The following is a 22,410-nucleotide window of genomic DNA, read 5'->3' on the forward strand; positions in this document are numbered from 1 at the left end:
CTCTCTCTGTCTCTCTTCGCTCAATCCACAATAACACCCAGACGAACATGTGGCAGAATCTTCGTTTCGTCACACTTGTGGTGCTGTCTTACTCCCCTCGCTCCTTTACTGGGCTCGTTTGGTTTTGACACGGTTGCAGCTTTTCTGTTCCCCCGTCTCTGCCTGCGGGCCGGCATATCGAAATCATGATTCCTGAGAGGTAAGCACAATTGCATTAATACAGAATCTTTTGCGATTCACGGGTACGTTTCTTAATTACGCTTGTGTTGATTGAAAAAGCTCACGCATGGAGAGAGAGAGAGAGAGAGAGAGAGAGAGAGAGAGAGAGAGAGACGAGAGAGAGAGAGAGAGAGAGAGAGAGAGAGAGAGAGAGAGAGAGAGAGAGAGAGAGAGAGAGAGAGAGAGATTCAGAGAGATTCTAGCTACGTATTTCAACTTGCGTTGACTGAGTGTCAGTTACTTGCATGTTGTCGGTGAGAGAAAGGTTAGGATAAGATCAACCTGTCTGAGGAATCTATTCAGTTGGAATGATAAGCATTGTTGTCACAGTGTCGGCTATGTTTTCCATCCGGCCGGCCTCAGCCGTCTCTCTTACAGTCTTTCTCACTCAGTGTCTTATATGTCCCTGTCTGTCCGGCTGTCTGTCTGTCAGTCACTCTCTCTCTCTCGCTCTCTCTCTGTCTGTCTCTCTCTCTCTGTCTGTCTGTCTGTCTGTCTGTCCCTCTCTCTCTTTATTTCGCTTTCTCCCCTCTGTAATCGAAAGTAGAGGTTCCAGATTTGTTGTTGTGCGCAGAGTTATCGTTCCCGTCTTTGAATGTCAAAATGGCAGACGACAGCAATGGCAAGCCGACAACAAATGACAATCGAGGTAATCTGGATGCATCTTTGCTCTGTATTTTTACATTTATGTTGCTCTTGTTCCGTTAGGTTCACAAGTAATAGATTCTGACATTATTTAGATTAAAAAATGTATTCATTAAATACATCTGCGCCTGTCTGTTCGGTGCCCTGCACGGGTGGGACAGTGAAACTGAAAGTATGAGAACGGTAACAGATGCTGGTAACTTGTAATTTCCTTCTTTCTTTACACCTTTCTCTTTGCAACGTGAAACTATCGAGAAAACTCTCTTCCTTGCTACATGTGATAAAGTTGAGTTGTGCTTCTTGAACCTTTCGTCAGAGTTCTTCCGCTGTCTCCCTGATTTTATTTTTGTGACTCGGAATTACTACTTAGATCTACTACTTACTTGTACTTGTGCGACGATTTAGGTTAAAAACCTGTACGCCGATCCACAAAAGTAAGCTGCATACGCGGGGGGGCTAGTAGCAGCTTGGTGTGTAGACACTTGATGTGTCTTTCCAGTGGCTGTCCAGTCGTGCTTTAAAGCAGTTGACGCTATCAGCTGTCACAACATTGTCGGGCAGGGTGTTCCAGTCTAAGACAACTCTGTCTGCGAAGAAGGCACTCCTTACTTTCGACTTTGCAAAGTTTTTAAACAGTTTAAAACCGTTTCCTCTCATGTCCCTTTCAGTGGGTGGGGGTCTGGGTAGATTGGGTTTCTGGGTAATGTATATACCTTTGAAGGTATTTAAAAGTGTCAATCATATCACCCCTGCGCAAGGTTTCTTTCAGTTTCAGGTTTTCTCCTGCGTTCTTTCGATTTTCTTGTTAATGCACATTTGTATGAGTGCATCATATTGAGCATTAACCTGTGTTTTTATTTAATGTTGCTGCTCACCGTCGTTTTTCCAAAAACATCTTGCTTTGATGAATTCAGATGCCAAGACAGAAGTCGAAGAAGAGAAAGAAAACCCAAGTACTGAATCTGATAAGCATGATGGAAAGACAGAAGAGGAGAAACGGAAAGAAACCGAATTGGAGAAGTACTGGAGAGCTGTTAAAGAGAACCCAATGGACTTCACTGGATGGACTTACCTACTGCAGTTTGTTGAGCAAGAAGTAAGTCAAAACCGACAAACAACACACACACAGTGCATTTGTAATTCATTGTATCCCCAAAAGACTTCTTGATGTCATTTTGCCTCTCTTGGTCTTACGTTGTATTTGTTCAACTACTGTAAAACTGACAGACTCCAGCATTCTCCTACTCCTAGTTAAGGCTTCTGGAACGAATGTTACACTTACACCTTGAATAAACTGGATTAATTTAATGCCATCATGTAGTTCACTGCACTTGTGTGATATCAGTCACGTACTTGGTGACTCACATAGATCTGTCATGTCTGAGAGTGAACAGGGAGCCTGTAAAGTTAAAGTAACCTGACACAGCTTAACTATGTGTTTGTGTATTTTCATGTACAACTACAACTACAAGTACAAGTGTCGTTTGTTACAGTGGAACCCCTGATACAACGAATAATGTAACAAAAACGAATAATAAATGTAACAATTGTTACATTATTCGTGGCGGATGTAGCTTTTCCTTGAAATTGCTATCGAGATTTTCTCTATAAATATAATTCACCAGGAAACACTAGACTGATAATTATTGTGATGCATACAAATTCGTGCGTAATGATGCGAATGACCCTTCACCCAGTGAGGTCAAGAACAAAGGGTTTATAAGAGTGTCCAGGAGAAATTATTTTTGCTTTCTTACATTCGAGGTTTTTCTTATCGGGAGACTCCTGATATAAGAAATATTTTTTTCTTATGGGAGGAAAAACAAATGTCATCATATTTTTGGAAATTGCATTGCATTATATGCCCGTAGGCAGGTGCATGAATGTGTATGTGATAATGAATATTTATGTTTTTAAATGTGCGTGCGAATTAATATGTGTATTTTAATGTGTTATTCCCGACTTGTAATAGGGTTTGGGACATAGCACATGGTGGCCGCCATTATTAGCCTCGGCTTTCCCATATATGTGTGTGGGGCTTCAAACCTCCTGTTGAAATACACGTGGAAAAAACACTTTTGGACAGGAATTAAGATAAGTGTCGTCGCGGTTTTGTTTGCTTGTTTTGGGATGGTTTTTTTTCCGACATCAGGTCTAATCTTTTTCGTTCTGTAACTTGTTCTTTTCTTTGATTCTATGTTCCTAAACCTTTATTTGTAACTAAAAATGTGTCTAGTTTCTAATGGAGTTCCATATCGATACACACCGACACATATTTTGCAAGCACAAGAAGAGTAATTGCTATCTGAGTGTAAATATTCAGTCACTCAGTGTGCTGTACAATACCAATGAATAATTATACAAATTAGATTGTTGTTTGCTTTTATAAGATATAATTTCTGTTTATTGTTTTACCAATATTTTTGTTTGTTACAGGAATAGAACAAAAGGTCAATGAAATCTATTTCTCTAACACAATACGAGCTATGTTAAATCTGCACTATGGGATTTATCCATTCTAACAACAGAATATTTATGGAATGTAGTACGAAGGCTACCACAACGCAACAGTCTTAATCTTGTTTCTTTCATTAAACTGGTAACATTGTTTTTGTACAAGCTCGAAACCGAATTTATATTTCCAAAATAGTGCTGTAATAGGTTTGCCTACTGTGTTTTGTTAAGGATTATTCGGATCTGCAGGGAATTCATGAAAAACGTTAGACAGCAAATGTGTGTTGTTAACCCGTGATTTGTAAAAACATTTTACAAATCACGTCGAACCTAAAACCGCGATTTGTAAAAATGTAAAAATATCGCATTCCACAAAGTAATGCATGCCTTTTATTATTATTAATTTTTCTTGTTTAGAGCCTCTACGCTGAGTGGTGGGGGTGGTTTTAGATCCACATCCCATTTTGGTGCAATCCCTTTTTGCCCCATCCCATTTTCATGACATTTCACAAACCAAGCGTCATTTTACTAACATGTCATAAACAATAGCACGACATCCGATTTGGCCGCCATGCCGTTTGACCGCCATTCCATTTCGCCCCCATCCCATTGTCGCGACACTTTACAAGCCAAGTGTCATTTTACTACCGTGTCATAACAATAGCGCGACATCCCATTTGGCCGCCATTCCATTTTTGATTTATTCTTCTTGCCAAGCCTCACTATACTACTATACTGCGTTATTCAACTAGGAAGACATTCCGTTTACGCGAAATCCCATTTTTGCCACAATCCAAAATGTCGCGAAATAGGGATGGCGGCGAAATGGGATGATGGCAAAACGGCATGGCGACAAAATGAAATGTGGTATGACACGGTGGTAAAATGAGACTTGGCCTGTAAAATGTCGCGAAAATGGGATGGGGGCGAAATAGGATAACGGCGAAACGGGACTGCGTCCAAATGGGATGTGGAGTTAATGGTACATGACATGGTGGTAAAATGACACTTGGCCTGTAAAATGTTGCAGAAATGGGCTAACGGCAAAACGGGATTGCGCCAAAATGGGATGTGGAGCTTATGGTACATGATATGGTGGTAAAATGACACTTGGCCTGTGAAATGTTGCGAAATGGGATGGGGGTGAAATGGGATAACGGCGAAACGGAACTAATAGATCCCTTGACTTTGGGGTAGCGCGACTCTGTTACTGCTAGCTTTCCACTGGGAGGAAGCGACCCGAATTTCCAAGCGATGGGACAAAAAAGTAATTACATTTAACCTTCGTGGTTGAAAACGACGTTAAACACCAAATAAAGAAAAAAAGTAATTACATTTATTTTTCTTAGGCAAAAAAAAAAAAATAGTCTGTTTACGGTATCCTGACCGACCCTATTTTTTCGCCCGACCCTAGACTTTTTTTTGGCATTTGGGAGAAAAAAAATGTGAAAAAAAGTCTTTGTTTTTTGGCAAAATAACTTTAAAATATTTTTTTGGGAGGAAAAAAAATCCCGACCTACCGACCCTATTTTTTTGCCTATGTTACCGTAAACAGACTTTTTTTTGGGGGGGGCCTTAATAGATCCCTTCACTTTGGAGATACCGCAACACGGTGGCCTAGTGGTAAGGCGTCCGCCCAGTGAGCGTGTGGTCGTGGGTTCGAACCCCGGCCGGGTCATACCTAAGACTTTAAAATAGGCAATCTAGTGGCTGCTCCGCCTGGCGTCTGGCATTATGGGGTGAGTGCTAGGACTGGTTGGTCCGGTGTCAGAATAATGTGACTTGTCAGTTTAAAGGAAAAATTATGTAATGTGGATTGGACGAGTATGGTCTCACTCAGTTCGATTGACGAAGCAGCAGAGGCATTTTCGGATACCCTAATCATAGCTGCCAACCCTCCCTAGAAAACTGGGAAATTCCCGATTTTATGTCCAGTCCCGGATTTTCCCGAATAGTGCAAAAGTTTCCCGATTAAAATTGTTTCAAGTATAGTTTAATTTATATAATGACTGGAGTGTATTTTCAAGCGCCTGTACTCGGCGTAGTTTCACTTCTGAACTCTCGTTCAGCGCGAGGCTTCGTCACACAAACGCTGTGATCAAAATCGAAACTAAACGAGAATAGGCGAGATTTGTGGCTAGCGCATGCGCTTCAGTCGAATGTGGATGAGAAGCAGAAGAAGAAGCAGCAGCAGACGACCACAAAATGAAGAAAACAACGGTCCAGCGGCCGAAAGTCGGCCCGAAAGTTCTTGTAAAATTTCAAAAGAGTTACGGCAAACAATAGTATGACTTCATCTCCGAATCGACAAGACGCGGCATACATTCCGCGTTTTGCACCAAGTGCCGCGAAGATATCAGCATCGGACATGGAGGCCGGGGGGATATTGAAGCTCATTCAAGAACAGCAAAACATGAACGGAACCGGGGGACAGCCGTCGAGAAGACGAGAAAGATTACCCAACCGTGACTGTTCGCTTCAGACGTCGATGTTCGAACTATGAACGCTGATCCGTGCCAGTTATGCTGTTGTGAACTGTGATGGCAACAGCAATCTCCTTCATACCCCTGGAAGGTGTAGTGTGTTGTGACTTTTGGATTGTGAAATAAACTCAAGGAAGTAACTAACATGAACTATGATTTTGGTGCTGTTGTGAACTGTGATAGCAAAAGATATCTTCCCCCACACCATTGGAAGATGTGAGTGTCAAGAAGTATGAAATACTGTAGAACTACTAGAAGGAAGCTTGACGTGCATTGGTAAGTCACTACATCTACTCTCTCTCCAGCTCATTCTTCCTTTTTTGTGACAAAATTTGCTGCCAGAAACTGGCAATTATAATCCTCAGAATGCACCAGATTGCACCATTTTGCATCCTTTTTTTCAAAAAATTTTCGGGGGGGCATGCCCCCGGACCCCCCTAGCATTCTAGGCGCTTCGCGCCGTCGGCTTTGCGCCGAGACGCTCATTCCTCCCTGTTTTTATCTGGGAAAAGTTGGCAGCTATGCCTAATGGATATGGTCACACAGTGTATGCCAGTTAAAGAAATAACTGTGTGAGAAGCGGATACACCCTGGATGACTGACGGTATTAAATGACTGATTGATAAAAAGAAAAAGATACACACATTAGCAAAATTATTGAATTCTGTTTGGATCTGGGATTTTTTCCGAAGAATTCGCAATAAATTAACTGATGTTATTCGATTGAGGAAAGCAGAATATTTAAAAGAATTGGATAATCGTGTTAGTTCACAAGACGTTTTGGTAATAAAGATTGGTGGAAATTAGTAAAGTCGTTTATGTCACGCAAAGGTATGTCTTCAAATGAATTTCCTCCCATCGAAAACAATGGCCGTGTTTATTATTCCAAATCCAATGTAGAAAAAGCAACAGTATTCAATTAATGTTTTGTAAAACAATCGGTATTGGATGATGATGATGATGATGAAGTTGCTGAAGTTAGAGAACAGAATACCACCATTGATTTTTTGATTATTGATGCTGCACACGTGCTTACTATGTTGAAGAATCTTGATGTACGCAAAGCCTCTGGTCCTGATTCTGTTTCAAATAGAGTTCTGGCTGCATGTGCAGATATTATTGCGATGCCACTCACTGCATTATTCAACAGATCTCTCGAAGAAGCCACAGTTCCTGCAATATGGAAGATAGCTAATGTAATTCCGATATATAAAAAAGGTGAAAAGGAATTATGTTCAAATTACCGACCAATATCACTTCTTAGCTGTGTAGGTAAAGTTATGGAAAGGTGTGTACATGTTTGCTTATTTGATGGAGTATAATCTGTTGACACCAGTTCAGTCCGGTTTTATTCCATGTGATTCAACTGTATATCAACTCATTTGTTTGTATAATGATATATGCAAAGCTTTTGATGATAAGATAACATCACAGGCGATTTTCTTTGACGTGTCAAAAGCTTTCGACAGAGTTTGGCACACGGGTTTGATGAAAAAGTTATACGCTATTGGCATAAGGGGACAGTTGTATTTTTGGTTTGAGAATTATTTGAGGGAAAGAAAACAATGTGTTGTGGTAAAAGGTTGTAAGTCACAGTTTTTGCCGGTTTCTGCGGGTGTTCCCCAAGGGTCAGTATTAGGACCTCTCCTCTTTTTACATTTAGTCAAGTTTTGACTAAATGTTTTAACGTAGAGGGGGAATCGAGACGAGGGTCGTGGTGTATGTGTGTGTGTGTGTGTGTGTCTGTCTGTCTGTCTGTGTGTGTTTGTAGAGCGATTCAGACTAAACTACTGGACCGATCTTTATAAAGTTTTACATAAGAGTTCCTGGGTATGATATCCCCGGACGTTTTTTTTCTTTTTTTGGATAAATGTCATTGATGACGTCATATCCGGCTTTTTGTAAAAGTTGAGGCGGCACTGTCACACCCTCATTTTTCAATCAAATTGGTTGAAATTTTGGCAAATTAATCTTCGACGAAGGCCGGACTTCGGTATTGCATTTCAGCTTGGTGGCTTAAAAATTAATTAATGACTTTGGTCATTAAAAATCTGAAAATTGTAAAAAAAAATTTATAAAACGATCCAAATTTACGTTCATCTTATTCTTTATCATTTCCTGATTCCAAAAACATATAAATATGTTATATTTGGATTAAAAACAAGCTCTGAAAATTAAAAATATAAAAATTATGATCAACGTTAAATTTTCGAAATCAATTTAAAAACACTTTCATCTTATTCCTTGTCGGTTCCTGATTCCAAAAACATATAGATATGATATATTTGGATTAAAAACACGCTCAGAAAGTTAAAACGAAGAAAGGTACAGTAAAGCGTGCTATGAAGCACAGCGCAACCGCTACCGCGCCAAACAGGCTCGTCACTTTCACTGCCTTTTGCACTAGCGGCGGACTACGTTCAGTTCCACAGCTTGACTAAATGTAGTAATTTCGCCTTACGCGACTTGTTGGTTTATATAAACGACATTGTTGACAATATTGAATCAGTGATTAAACTATTTACAGATGATACCAGCATGTATTTAAGCCTCGATGACCCTTTCCGTAGAACTGAAATACTTAATTCTGATTTAGGTAAGATTGCAAATTGGGCCATTAAATGGAAAGTGAAATTTAATCAGTCGAAAACAGAGTTAATATCCTTTTCCGGTCAACGATGTATACATAAATTTCCCCTTGTTTTTGGCGATGTAGCCCTCATAGAAAAAGAAAGTCAAAAACATTTAGGTGTTCTTTTTCAAGATAATTGTAAATGGGCCTTAAACATACAGTCTATTGTGGCAACTTGTCGAGTACTTGTGGCTTGTTTAAAATCTTATAAATATAGGCTCAGTCGAAGATCCCTAGAAGCAATGTATAAATCCTTTATTTTACCTCATTTTGATTATTGCGATGTTGTGTGGGATAATTGTTCAAAGAAGCTTTCAGATGAGCTGGAGAAGCTGCAACTCGAATCCATTAGAATTATTGTTGGTGCTGTTAAAGGCACTTCACACGAAAAATTGTATACAGAATCTGGCTTTATACCACTTACAGAGCGAAGACGTCGTCACAAATTAATGCTATATTATAAAATGGTCCACCGCAATGTACCAAATTACCTCAACGTTTTATTGCCACCTCTTGTTTCTGACCTAAATCCCTACCACCACAGACGCCCACTAGAGCATAAGACTCCCCAGTGTAAATCAGATTTGTACAAGTCATCTTTTATTACACCCCCGGTATAGGGGTGTGTATAGGATTCGGTCGATGTGTTTGTTTGTTTGTTTGTTTGTGTTCGCATATAGATCTCAAGAATGAACGGACCGATCGTCACCAAACTTGGTGAACAGCTTCTATACATTCCTGAGACGGTCCTTACAAAAATTGGGACCAGTCAAACACACGGTTAGGGAGTTATTGGTGGATTAAGATTCTACAAGGACTTATAGAGGGACATATTAATGGTCAAAGGGAAATAACCTTCTCAGTTGGTGGCAGTGAGAATGGTTATTTCCCTTTGACCAACGTGGATGTTTTTCCTACCTCGGAGGAATTTCTTGTTCCTTCTGCAACTAGTCTCTGGAATAAGTTGCCTGAAAATATACAACAATGTGATTCTGTTGGTCTGTTCAAGCGACATTTCACAGCTTTTGATATTTCAATTCCACCATACACATGTATTACTATTCCCCAAATCGCAAAACTGAAGTTTTGCATTGCAGGTTAAGACTTGGAATGAGTGATTTACAATATGATATGTTTAATCGCCACCTAGTAAACAACCCGGAATGTTCTTGTGGTTATTTTGCTGAAACTGTTCTTCACTATTTGCTATCATGTCCCCTGTTTAATGATGCAAGAACCGCAACAATCGGTACATTAGCTCCAGAATTTGTTAAATATTGACACACTCCTGACAGGTGATTCAAACATTTCCATATTTGAAAATAGTGCTATTTTTGTTGTTGTCCAAAGCTATATTGAGAAATCAAACCGCTTTGGGACACCTTAGTTCGATGTTGTTTTGTTTTGTTGTTTTTTACATATATATTACTTGGTGCCCATCTACTTTTTGATATTTTGTTGTGTCTTTCGTTCTCGATTTGTTTTCGTTTTCGGTATTGACACAGATTGTGTTCGATAATTCAAACTAAGTTTTCCTTGTTGTTTTTCTCCTTTTTTTCCCCTTTTTTTTGTCCCTTCTCTTTTTTCAAAAATGTGTCGCATTGATCATATTCCGCCATGAAATTTCAGGCATGTTTATGTGAGCACTTATCATGTTTTAAACTTGTTGTGCTCCTTCTTAATGATGTTGTTATATTATCATGTGTCTGTTTACGAATAAAATACTGTTTAAAAAAAAAATGTGACTGGGTGAGACATGAAGCCTGTGCTGCGACTTCTGTCTTGTGTGTGGCGCACGTTAAATGTCAAAGCAGCACCGCCCTGATATCACCCTTTGTGGTGGACTGGGCGTTAAGCAAACAAACAAACAACAAACTTTGGAGATTATGAGTTAAATATCAGGCGCATTTATGTGATTTGTAAAACATTTTACATTTTTACAAATCACGGGTTAACATGTGTGCCCAAAGTGGGTATCTGATTGGCTGCGGACCTGGGTGCACGAAGCGGGCGTTCTGATGGGCTGTTTTGACGGTTAGCCCGGAGAGATGATGATGATAATTAGTTTTAACGTCCTCTTAGAACCATTTGGCCTATCTTGGGACAGGTAGAGTTAATATGCATTATGTGGGGACAAGACACTGCAGTGCTGGACAAACATGCTAACAGAGAACACATATGATCGTGTTATATATCTGGAAGTCTGTTGTTGCAATATTTCAAAATGGGGATGGAAGTAATGATTGTGTACGCGGAATATGGTTGGACTGGAGCGGTTTTGTAGGCTTATTTGCTGTTTATGTGTGTAGAATATGTTTATATTTGTGGCTGAATAATAATATTTAAAAAATTAAAATTAAAAAAAGCCCGGAGAGAGAGAAAGAGGGAGTGGGGGGTAGGGGTGGAGGGGGGTAGAATCAGAGTATAATGGCGTGTGTCTATCTGTCTGTGCGAGTGGCGTCACTGATTCTGCAAATAGCGTGCATGCCATGTGAGTGACATGTGATTTTTGAGAGTGGATGCTAACCCTAACCCGAGACTGTATTATGAGCTATTTTACACTTTTTCTAATCTAACTTTTTCTAAGTTGAAAAAAGGGCTACCCCCGAATAATGTAACTATGGTTACATTATTCGTTTTTGTTACATTATTCGTTGTATCAACCCCCCTTTTCAGACCTACAAAAATCTGAGAAAATCGGGTTTTTAAAGGGAAGAAGTCTTAAAATGGAGGTAAATCTGCAGAGATGATGAACAGAAAATCAGGTTTTTAAAGGGAAGAAGTCTTAAAATGGAGGTAAATCTGCAGAGATGATGAACAGAAAATCTAGTAAGAGAGCAAGGTCTTCAAAAGAGAGGGATTCTTAAATTGGGGGGTTCATCTGTATAATAATAATAATAATAAATGAGCATTTATATAGCGCAACATCATAACTTTACAATTATGCTCTTTGCGCTTGACACATTTAACTTGTATACCATAACCTCTACCAGTCTGCAGGAAACACATGCTGACATAGTTTTAAACATATCCTTCTTTTTCAAATCTAGTTCTTAATCTTAAACTATAGATACTTTGTTGTGTGTTTAACAGGGAGATGAGAAGATGTGCGGTGAAGCCTACGACGCCTTTTTTCAGCGTTACCCTTATTGCTACGGTTACTGGAAAAAGTACAGTGACATGTTCAAAAAACATGGGGATCTAATCAAAGCTGCAGAAGTAAGTAGAATTTCTCTTTAGTGTAGTCTGATATGTTTCGGCTTCCAATGTTATGTTGTCAAGACGTTTTGTGGAAGAAAAGAAGTTGAGTTTTTTTTTGGGGGGGGTCTTCTTTCTGGTTTCTTGCCTACTTTTATGTTTTACAGTGTTATTGTTTTTGTTTTTTTAAGTCATATTAGAACTTACAATTTTGAAAAGTAGAACAAAAACAAAGCAATAACAAAACAAAAACAGAAAACAAAACTAATGCATAAGTTATTCAAATCAGCTTTTCTTTGTTTTATGCCTGAACAGGATTTTTTTTAATAATTTGATAGTTTTTATGTAATTTTTTTTCCTTTGTTGAGATGGAGATAAATCAAGTTAATGTCAGAGAATAATTGGAAGTCGCTGGGATTTCTTTTTGTTATGGCAAGCTTGCTGTAATTGTAAAATGATATGGCCATAGTATTTTTGGTGATTAAAAAAAAAAAAAAATGTCAGTGGTTCTTGGTGTCACCTTGCTCGCGCTGTGAATTTTTTTTTTTTTCAGTCCTGCTGAAATAATGGCAAAGTTTTACAGCAATTTAAAATAAATTAAAAACACTCTTGCAGAAAGCTTTCAGTTTCAGTGACAACTTTAATGAGGCACTTGCATTAACACAAATACATGTAATTTAATTGCACTGTGTGTGCACGTGTAGTTGCAATATCTTTCTTTGCGAAAAGACTTCAAAAAATATTTGTAGGATTATAGACAGAAATGTAAAAACATAAGATAGTGAACTCACTTGAGTGTCTGTTCAATGTATGGTGAGTAAGCAGTTTTGGAATTTAATTTTTGTGTGTGTTAACTGTTATAACTTATATGCTCAGTAAAATATTGATCATTGTAATGTTATGAACAGCTGGCAGCTTGCAATGAGTTTGACAGATTGACTAAATGTATTCATTTTGCTTAACGCGACTTGTTTTTTTTATGTGGGGTGCATAGGTGGGGGAACTTTACGAAGAAAACCCCCCACCTGGACCTGTATCTCATCATGAGATCAGTAATCTTTTCAGGGGTGTCGTTTGGGTCGGCCCTTCGGCCAATCGCCGATTTTTTTTTACTTTGGCCGAAACTTTAATGTCCCTATCGGCCAAATGTCCGAAGAGTATTCGCCTAAATCAGCCAAAGTTTGTCCAGTTTTTTGTATTGGTCAGGCTTTGATTGCTAAAACTGCTGCCGATGTACTTAGTCAACTGACTGGCGTTTATTTCCTTCGCAAATACCAAAAACGAAACATCAATGTTTTGAACGGAAACCATTGCAAAAAAATATAGATGCCAGGGTGGTTTCCCTTGGACAAGGGAAACTACACTCTCGGCGTTTGCGTTCGCCGGTTCGCGATAGTTTATCAGTCAGTCAGTGCTTTCGATTTGGATTTGAACATCATGTCGCAACCAAAAAAGAAAAAAACTAAATTGGCCAAGGTTTGCTACCCTTTGCCAAGGTAAGTGATTCCGGACAAAATGACAGGAACACCGCGAATGTGGACAGTGTCAGTGTGAGTGGTAGTAGTGTTACGTGTAGCAGACGACATAGCAGACGATAGTCACCGCGAATCAAAATCTGCTGAGCCAGAGAATGAAAAGCGTCCTCCAAATCGTGGTTTTCAAGCAAAATGGCTCACCCTACACGGTCTTTTATTGTCATGTTTCCCAAGGTTTGTCAAGATTAGCACAAGATTGGAAGAGGTTTACTTTCAAGAAATTAAAGTTAAAGGTTTGAAAAAGTTTCAGGTGTCTGATGTAGGCTAATTAAATCAGCAACATATAATCCAGGGGGTATTACAGGGGTTCCCCCCCCCCCCCCCCCCCCCAATAAAAAAAAATTCTGTGTGAATTTTTTTTTCTTTTTCTGTCTGTAAAGCCGGGGGAAGAGTTAATTGTTTAGTTGTCACAGTATGCAACACGTCTTCCTTCTAACCATATTATATGATGTGGAGAGCGGATATCAGTGAAGATAAATTGCCATTATTTAATACTAACGTTAAAAGAAATAATGAGTGGCTGCTGACACCAGTTGATCATGTTTAAAATCAAGGATAAGCCACAAATTGTTTATAAAATAGCTAACGTTCTTCAGCTTCAGGGGGGCTTTGCCCCCCAGACCCCCCAACGGGACCCTGGACCCCCCAGGTTGTACCCCCTCTGGCTTAACTGCTCCGCCCCTGTAATCTGTGTTCCTAAGACAATGATTGTATGTATTGGTGTTCCCCTCTTGAGTCTTGTGCTTCAATGACAATGTTGCGGTGACTTTGTATGAGCCAAAATAATAGCCGAACATTTTCCAAGATGTCCTTAAGCTTTCTGACAGTTTCGGCCAAATGTCCCAACATGAAAATGTCTGGCAACACCCCTGCTTTTATTTTTGACTTGTCACCATCAGTGACCTTGTGTGGGTTTCGGTCTTATTTGGTTTCTCTCATTTCCTCCTGCATATTCAGAAATATGTTCATAAATGAGCTGAGCTGAACATCTCATACACAGACACAAGTGCTCACACACACACACACATCTGCACATGCGCACAAATCTAGCTCTGTCATATTTTCAGGCTCACGAGACACGCACACTCCTCTAACTCTGAGGTGTTTTTTTTATTGCTTCCTGTGTGTCATGTATGTGTGTGTGTGTCTCTCTCTCTCTTCTTCTTTCTATCTTAATCATATGTTGCTCTTGTTCTTTTTCATTTTTTGTTTGTTCGTTTCCATGTTTCTATACTTGTATGAATGCAACCGAGCATCCAAAAACATATTAATGAAATAAATTCTTCTTTCAGGTAATGCTGTTGACTCCAGTCAAGAACCTGTTGCATGCTATTGTTTAGAACCTTAAATATGTTCAAAGCATCTTAATCATGCATCATTTATATTGTACAGTACAGTGGAACCTCTGTTTAAAGACCTTCACAAAGTTTGAAAAATGTAGGTCTTCACAGTGAGAGAATGTTAAAACAGGGGTAAAGTTACTGACACTATAAAGAGTAAGTCTGGGGAAACCAGGTTTTAATGGAGAGGTAGTCTTAAAGTGGAGGATCTTAAAACAAGTTTCACTGTACCTCATGAAATTATATTTGTTGATTCTGAAGCAACATTTGCCAAGCATAAATGTTTTAATCCTTCTTCTGAAACAGTCAATTTCAAATATAATGTATGTACTGCAAGATGCAAAACAAAACAAAAATCGTGCTTGTGCAAATCTGATCCAAAACTTCATACTCTTCACAGTAAATTCCCTTATATAATCAGTTAGGATTCTCTTGTTATAGTGTGACTTGGCTCATGTTGTTAATTGTAGTTGTTTAAGCTGAGAAGCATGTAACCTGCGCTTAAATCTGAGGCAAGAAACCTGCCCTAGAAGAAAAACTCGAAAGATGACTTTGTCACTTTTCTCCCCATAGCTTGACGGCAGGCAGCATGGGCGTTGGTTGGCCCATTGGTAATGAGTGCTCAAGGGTGTGTCGACTCTTCTTCTGGCCTTTACCACACCACACACACAGGACCTCTTCTGTTGGAGGAGAATCGTTACTGCCAGCGCCCTCGTCCTGAGTCCAGCCAGCGTCGAATGACATACGGGTAAAGCTTTGCGGCTGGGTCAGGTGCCACACCCGGAATATTACGGCCCTGAACTCTGGCACTCGGTGCAATCGATCCTCGTGTCTTGGTGTACATGTTTCGATTTCTTGTGCCTTTTTTATTTGCCACCGATTCTGAAGGCAGACGGATACGACCCGAGTGTGTTCTTTCGCTGGCAGTAAGCAGGATGTTTTATGACCTCATGTTGCAGGTGTTTGAGCGAGGGTTGAAGGCGATCCCGCTGAGTGTGGACCTGTGGCTTCACTACATTAATTTCCAAACTACTGAATTCAGCAATGAGGAGGATGCTGAGGCCAAGTTAAGAAAGTACGGTTGCTTTTTGTATTAATCATTCTGGAGAAGTCATTTTGTCCCGTTTTGATCCCAAATCCAGGGAGAACAGGTGTATAATTTTGAAGATGATTTATTCTGCTTTCAGTTTTAGTTTTAACCCTTTCTTGGGAACAAATCAAAATTTGAAACTTGCACACAATGTCTAAGAATGGTTCATTTTTGGCTCACGTAAGTGTAGCCTATGCGTTGCTAACTTTTGTCTGTCTGTGCGTGCGTGCGTGCGTGCGTATGTATGTATGTATGTATGTATGTATGTATGTATGTCTGTGGTAGAAACTTTAACATTTGAAGACGTCACATTATGGCGTAAGAGGATTAGACGTCACGCGAAGGAATTACTGAAAGTCTCGGTCATTGTTATTTTGAGCGGGCCGAGACTAGTTGGCAGTCGTGTCCCTGTAAGTAGGCTACATGCAGACAGACAGATCTAGATCTAGTGTCTCGCTTTCTTGCACAGTGTCACCTATGCTTACTGTGTGTGTGTGTGTATGTGTGACGGAGTGATTGAGTTTGTGTTACTGTTTGTCGATTTCTTACGTGAGCCTTGAAGGCTTCGCCTCTTGTTGTAATAAGTGTTGTTTGTTTTTTCTCAGATTACCAATATTTCAGTTGCTACCTCCAAAAGTATACCTACAACTGTAAGAGCTCAGAGATAATAAACAAATGTTGGATCTAATTTCAGGATTCCACACATTTAACCATTACTTTAAGGTTTACTGACTCTTTCCTTGGTTAGGCTGTATGAGCGTGCAGTGGCAGCATCAGGCACAGACTTCCGTTCAGACAAGCTGTGGGACTCGTTCATAGCATGGGAAAAGAGCAAGGAGCGCCAGAAAGCTGTGACAGCACTCTACGACAGACTCATCAAAATTCCCACACAGCTCTACAGTCATCACTTTGACAAGTAAGTTTGGTTAAAAGAGCATTATTTTAGTTTGGTTAAAAGAGCATTATTTTGTGTTGTATTTTTTGTTGTGGTTTTCTCAAAAGATGGAAACTGTGACTACCAGAACCAAAGCAAAGAAACAACAATGATTTATACTTCTGAGCAGTTGGTCTCACAATTGGGCTTTATGTCGTTGGACTGATCACTTAGGATTAGCTAATTTTCCTGTGGTGTTTGTGTTATGTCCTTGTGTTCATTTACATGAGTTCCCTTCTGCGATTGTGTATACTTCTCCATCTGTTTTAGATTTGCTTCCTGATCAGTTTGGGGCAGTCTTTTTTTCCGAGCCGTTTGAAATTGTGATGGCAAAGGAATAGTACCCATTTGTATTTGTATCAGTTTGAAGGCCCACATCAACAAGAATCACCCCAGAGAGATTCTGGACTTGGATGAGTTTCTGCGGGTGAGGCAAGAAGTGGTGGCCAAGTCCCACAACTATGAGGAGGACGATGAAGCGGGCCTGGAGTCGGCTGCCCTTGGTATTGATGAACCACCTGGTGCAGATGCTCCTCCTGGGTTGGATCCCACGGTAAGAACTTCTGAATTGTTTACTGGTTTTTGTTGTTGTTGAAAGATTGACAAAGAAGAGAAAGCGTGAGTGATGTTGGAAGATCTGTTCGGGTGTAAAAGTACATACCTACATGGGTGGGATTCTTCCATATGCCGGAAATCCGGCTTTGATTATGGCCTTTTTTCTCTCTTTTTACATTTAGTCAAGTTTTGACTAAATGTTTTAACATAGAGGGGGAATCGAGACGAGGTTCGTGGTGTGTGTGTGTCTGTCTGTCTGTCTGTGTGTGTGTGTGTGTATGTAGAGCAATTCAGAGTAAACTGGGTGGCCGAGTGGTAACGCACTTGCGCTCGGAAGCGAGAGGTTGCGAGTTCGACCCTGGGTCAGGGCGTTAGCAATTTTCTCCCCCCTTTCCTAACCTAGGTGGTGGGTTCAAGTGCTAGTCTTTCGGATGAGACGAAAAACCGAGGTCCCTTCGTGTACACTACATTGGGGGGTGCACGTTAAAGATCCCACGATTGACAAAAGGGTCTTTCCTGGCAAAATTGTATAGGCATAGATACAAAATAAATTTCCACCAAAATACCCGTGTGACTTGGAATAATAGGCAGTGAAAAGTAGGATATGCGCCGAAATGGCTGCGATCTGCTGGTCGATGTGAATGCGTGATGTATTGTGTAAAAAATTTCATCTCACACGGCATAAATAGATCCCTGCGCCTTGAGTCCGAGTCTGGAGATTCGCGCGCGATATAAGACTTCATATAACATATAAACTACTGGACCGATCTTTATGAAATTTGACAGAGTTCCTCCAGACGTATTTTTCATTTTTTGGATAAATGTCTTTGATGACGTCATATCCGGTTGTTTGTAAAAGTTGAGGCGGCACTGTCACACCCTCATTTTTTAATAAAATTGTTTGAAATTTTGGCCAAGCAATCTTCGACGAAGGCCGGACTTTGGTATTGCATTTCAGCTTGGAGGCATACAAATTAATTAACTCTTAACGTCCTGTAAGGTTTTTTGCATGTCCCAGTGCAAATCCTATAAGGATTTGGGAAAAAGAGACAAAATTTGGGTGTGTTCAATAAAAAAAATCATATTTTTATTGTTTATGGATGGATTTACTTGATTATTTTTTTGACCATAGATCACTCTGTCCACTATCATCATCACCACCATCGAAGTCATTCTCCACATTTCTTACCTCAAACCCGTGAAAATACGTGTCACTATCACTATCACTCATCTCCATGTTGTATTTTAAAAGCTAACACAAAAAATCCGAACAAAATCCGTCCACAAAAATCGAAATCACATTCAAAAGTCCTGAGAAAAAACGACCGGCAGCCATGCCATGTGCATCGAAGGACTAAAGCTGTTTTCCAATGCAGGAGAGCATCGCAAGGCTGGTAACTCTTGTTGAATGACACTAGCAGAGAACGCGTGGTACCGCGCGGTTCAGGACTACAGCCCACGAGCGGAACCGCGCGGTATAGGACGTTAAGAGTTAATGACTTTGGTCATTAAAAATCTGAAAATTGTAATTAAAATTATTTTTTTATAAAACGATCCAAAATTACGTTCATCTTATTATTCATCATTTTCTGATTCCAAAAACATATAAATATGTTATATTCGGATTAAAAACAAGCTCTGAAAATTAAAAGTATAAAAATTATGATTAAAATTAAATTTCCGAAATCGATTTAAAAACAATTTTATCTTATTCCTTGTCGGTTCCTGATTCCCAAAGCATATAGATATGATATGTTTGGATTAAAAACACGCTCAGAAAGTTAAAACGAAGAGAGGTACAGAAAAGCGCGCTATGCAGCACAGCGCAACCGCTACCGCACTAAACAGGCTCGTCAGTTTCACTGCCTTCTATGGACTACGGTCATTGGGAAACAATGCAGTGCGTTCAGTTTCATTCTGTGAGTTCCACAGCTTGACTACATGTAGTAATTTCGCCTTACGCGACTTGTTTTTTTTTTGGTTTGGTTTTAGGATTTATGACATTGTTCAGTCCCACCCATGTACCTAAAGAGAAAAATATCAGATGTTGAATGCTTGTTTCGGGATACACAATTTACCCCTTATTAGCAGATGATTGTTATAGAAAGTTTAAAGACTGTAAGAACTGCTGGACTGGTTTTTGAGTCACTTGAGAAAAAGTGACTATGTAATCGGTCAGTGTTAGTCTGTCCGGCCGGCCGTCCGGCCGGCCGTAGACACCACCTTAACGTTGGACTTTTCTCGGAAACTATCAAAGCGATCGGGCTCATATTTTGTTTAGTCGTGACCTCCAATGACCTCTACACTTTAACGATGGTTTCGTTGACCTTTGACCTTTTTCAAGGTCACAGGTCAGCGTCAAAGGAAAAATTAGACATTTTATATCTTTGACAAAGTTCATCGGATGTGATTGAAACTTTGTAGGATTATTCTTTACATCAAAGTATTTACATCTGTAGCCTTTTACGAACGTTATCAGAAAAACAAGGGAGATAACTAGCCTTTTCTGTTCGGCAACACACAACTTAACGTTGGGCTTTTCTCGGAAACTATAAAAGTGACCGGGCTCAAATTTTATGTGAACGTGACTCATTGTGTTGTGAATAGCAATTTCTTCCTGTCCATCTGATGCCTCATATAATATTCAGAACTGCGAAAGTGACTCGATCGAGCGTTTGCTCTTCTTGTTTGAAGAGGAGAAAGTGTGATTGATGAGGGGAAGATACGATTGGGTGTGTAAAAATTAAGGAATAAACAGTAAATACCTAACATGAGATAACTATCAGATTGAATTAGCTCTTTGGCTTTTTTAGCAGACTTGTGTAGGTGGCAACTCTTGCTAGTCAGCATTGTAATTCGTCAATGTTTTGACAAAACACGTTGCCAACAGCAAACTCTGGTGGTTTCATCAGGTCACTATAGAGCTTAGTTGAAATCGCGTGACTCTTATCCAAAAGAGAACAATACAAAGAAAATAAATCTTTTTTTTGTTTTGTTTTTTTGTTCCTTGTGTCAGATGTGGAGTGCTGTTTTGCGATTCTGAAATTAACCATTATTAACAGTAGATAATTTAAGCAAGTGTTTGTTAATGTTAGCGGTCAGTTGCAAATTAAAGGTTGGCGGTCAGAAACTGATCATGCTCATGTGTATAGCATCTCCAGCTGAGGATTCAAACTCGGCTTGTAACCAAGTACTTACAGATAATACTCATGTAGACTTAGAGCTCTTTTTATCGTTGGTTGCGAAGTTGCTGACCTTTAGAATTCCGTACTTGATTAAGCTACTGTTTTTTTTCTCTGCTTGTGTGTTGAACTGCAGTGACATATTCTTTCTTTTTTCAGGTTGATGATGCTGAGATCAAGAAGGTCAAGGCCAAACTGATTGAGTCAAGGGAAGCTATCTTCAAACAGAATGAGAATGAAGTTAGCAAAAGATGGGCATTTGAAGAAGGGGTGAGTTTGTATTGATCTTTCAGTCTTTGGCTCTCTTGTCTGTACCAGATTTACAGTCCTTTGATGTTCTGTAGCATTTTAGCTGTGTTTCATGTCAAGACTAAAAATTAAAGCTGAGTGCCAATATTAGCTTCACATTAAAGCATTATGACTTTTGTTATCACAGCAGTAGCTTTCATGTGCTGCTATACAGTTGTTGTCAGAGACATGGGTAATCTTCTATACAGTCAATACAAAAAAAACTAGTCTATAATAAAATTATTATTATTGGTTTATGCATAAATACTGTACCCGATAGAGGTATGTAGTGCACAAAACATGGTCTGTGTGTCTGCAGATAAGGAGGCCATACTTCCATGTAAAGCCATTGGAGCGAGCCCAGTTGAAGAACTGGCGTGAGTACATGGATTTTGAGATCAACACTGGCCACCATGATCGCATCGTTGTCCTGTTCGAGCGCTGCATGATCGCGTGTGCTCTCTACGAAGACTTCTGGATGAAGGTATGCAAGTTTGTGCCCAAAGGCTTTCACAGTTAGTTTTGTCAATGATCTGCTTTGCCTCTTGCAGATGAACCTGTTCTCTCTATGGTTTCTCTTTTTTCTTGCTATCTCATTTTCTGCATGTCTGTGTGCCTCTGCTATTGATGGAGGAGGAGGGGTGGGGGAAGCCTTTTCTCTAACCTCAATTAATAGGTAACATGCGCCTTGAGTCGCCTTGTGTGGTAAGATACGTGCGCGATATAAATCCTCGTAAATAAATAAAAATAAATGAATTATTTGCCTTGTTTTTATCTGTGGTCTTCTGCACGTCAGGAGGTTAGTGTTAAGTCATGCACAAAGATACAAATTCTTCAACTGTTCGTTTCTTTTTGGGACTTGAATGAAAATGAAAGAGTGCATCAGTGCCAAATTCATACGGTCAGTTTCTTTTCTGTTTTCTAAAACTTATGGGATAAATTTCTGTTCTTCTGTGTAACAGTACGCCAAATACCTGGAGCAGCAGAACAGCATAGAAGGTGTGCGTAATGTGTACAGAAGAGCTTGTGAAATCCACCTGCCCAAGAAGCCCTATATTCACCTGGCCTGGGCAGCGTTTGAAGAAAGGCAGGGTAAGAACAACAGGCAAACATCTTTTGGATACGTTTAAAATCTATACAACTTTAAGATGCAGCTAGCGATGTTCACCTTCCCTGTGAATATGGGCTGCAGAAGGCTTTGAGAAACCAGTGATTTGAAACTGGGAGTCCTTGGAAGCCAAATCTGAAACTGAAGAACTCCTTGCAAATAATTTACATAATTTTGAGCTCCGTTTCCATCGAGATACTAGGATGACTGTTGGAGCGGTTTGTGATGCTGATTGGTTGTTGGGTTTTCATGTCCCTTCATCCTATTTGGCTATTCGTTTGTAATGCAAACCCGTTACCTTGGTTAAAGGTACTTGAGATATAAAGCTGGCAGCACTTTGACGTACTTTCTGACTTGTTTTAGCTTGTGTTATGGCTGTGGTTTCCGTAAAATCAGACAAAGGACCAAAATCATCATCACTAGTTCTGCCATTGAAACTTCTTTGCAAAATTGAAGTTGTGGCTGTCAGATGAAATCACTCGTGGGTAACTCTTCCAGGTAACTACAAAACTACACAGGAGATCCTATCTCGTCTGGACAAGAACGTGCCAGGCCTAGTGATGGTGGCCATGCGGCGGATTTCTCTGGAGCGTCGCCAAGGCAACCACGAGGAGGCAGAGGGGCTGTTCAAGGAGTACCTGGAGAAGACAACCAGCAACAAGTGTCGCACGTTCTTTGCCATCAAATATACCAGATACCTGCAGAAGGTTTGTCCTTTGACATACTTAGCATAATTAAAACAAATAT

The 22,410-nt window shown here is 39.8% G+C and overlaps 1 protein-coding gene across 1 annotated transcript in view; it reads left to right on the forward strand.

Moving 5' to 3' along the window:
• Positions 1 to 800: 800 nt before the first annotated feature.
• LOC138953622 (pre-mRNA-processing factor 39-like) overlaps positions 801 to 22,410 on the forward strand; it is a 28,163-nt gene continuing 6,553 nt past the window's right edge. Inside the window, exons 1-10 of the mRNA XM_070325499.1 lie at positions 801 to 868; positions 1,779 to 1,960; positions 11,527 to 11,652; positions 15,466 to 15,581; positions 16,345 to 16,512; positions 16,894 to 17,083; positions 20,427 to 20,537; positions 20,875 to 21,039; positions 21,518 to 21,647; positions 22,162 to 22,370. Coding sequence (XP_070181600.1) covers positions 823 to 868; positions 1,779 to 1,960; positions 11,527 to 11,652; positions 15,466 to 15,581; positions 16,345 to 16,512; positions 16,894 to 17,083; positions 20,427 to 20,537; positions 20,875 to 21,039; positions 21,518 to 21,647; positions 22,162 to 22,370 — 1,443 coding nt within the window. The 5' untranslated portion in view covers positions 801 to 822. The remainder of the gene's footprint in view (positions 869 to 1,778; positions 1,961 to 11,526; positions 11,653 to 15,465; positions 15,582 to 16,344; positions 16,513 to 16,893; positions 17,084 to 20,426; positions 20,538 to 20,874; positions 21,040 to 21,517; positions 21,648 to 22,161; positions 22,371 to 22,410) is intronic.

This window comes from Littorina saxatilis, linkage group LG17 (genome assembly GCF_037325665.1).
Source record: "Littorina saxatilis isolate snail1 linkage group LG17, US_GU_Lsax_2.0, whole genome shotgun sequence".
Lineage (NCBI taxonomy): Eukaryota > Metazoa > Mollusca > Gastropoda > Littorinimorpha > Littorinidae > Littorina > Littorina saxatilis.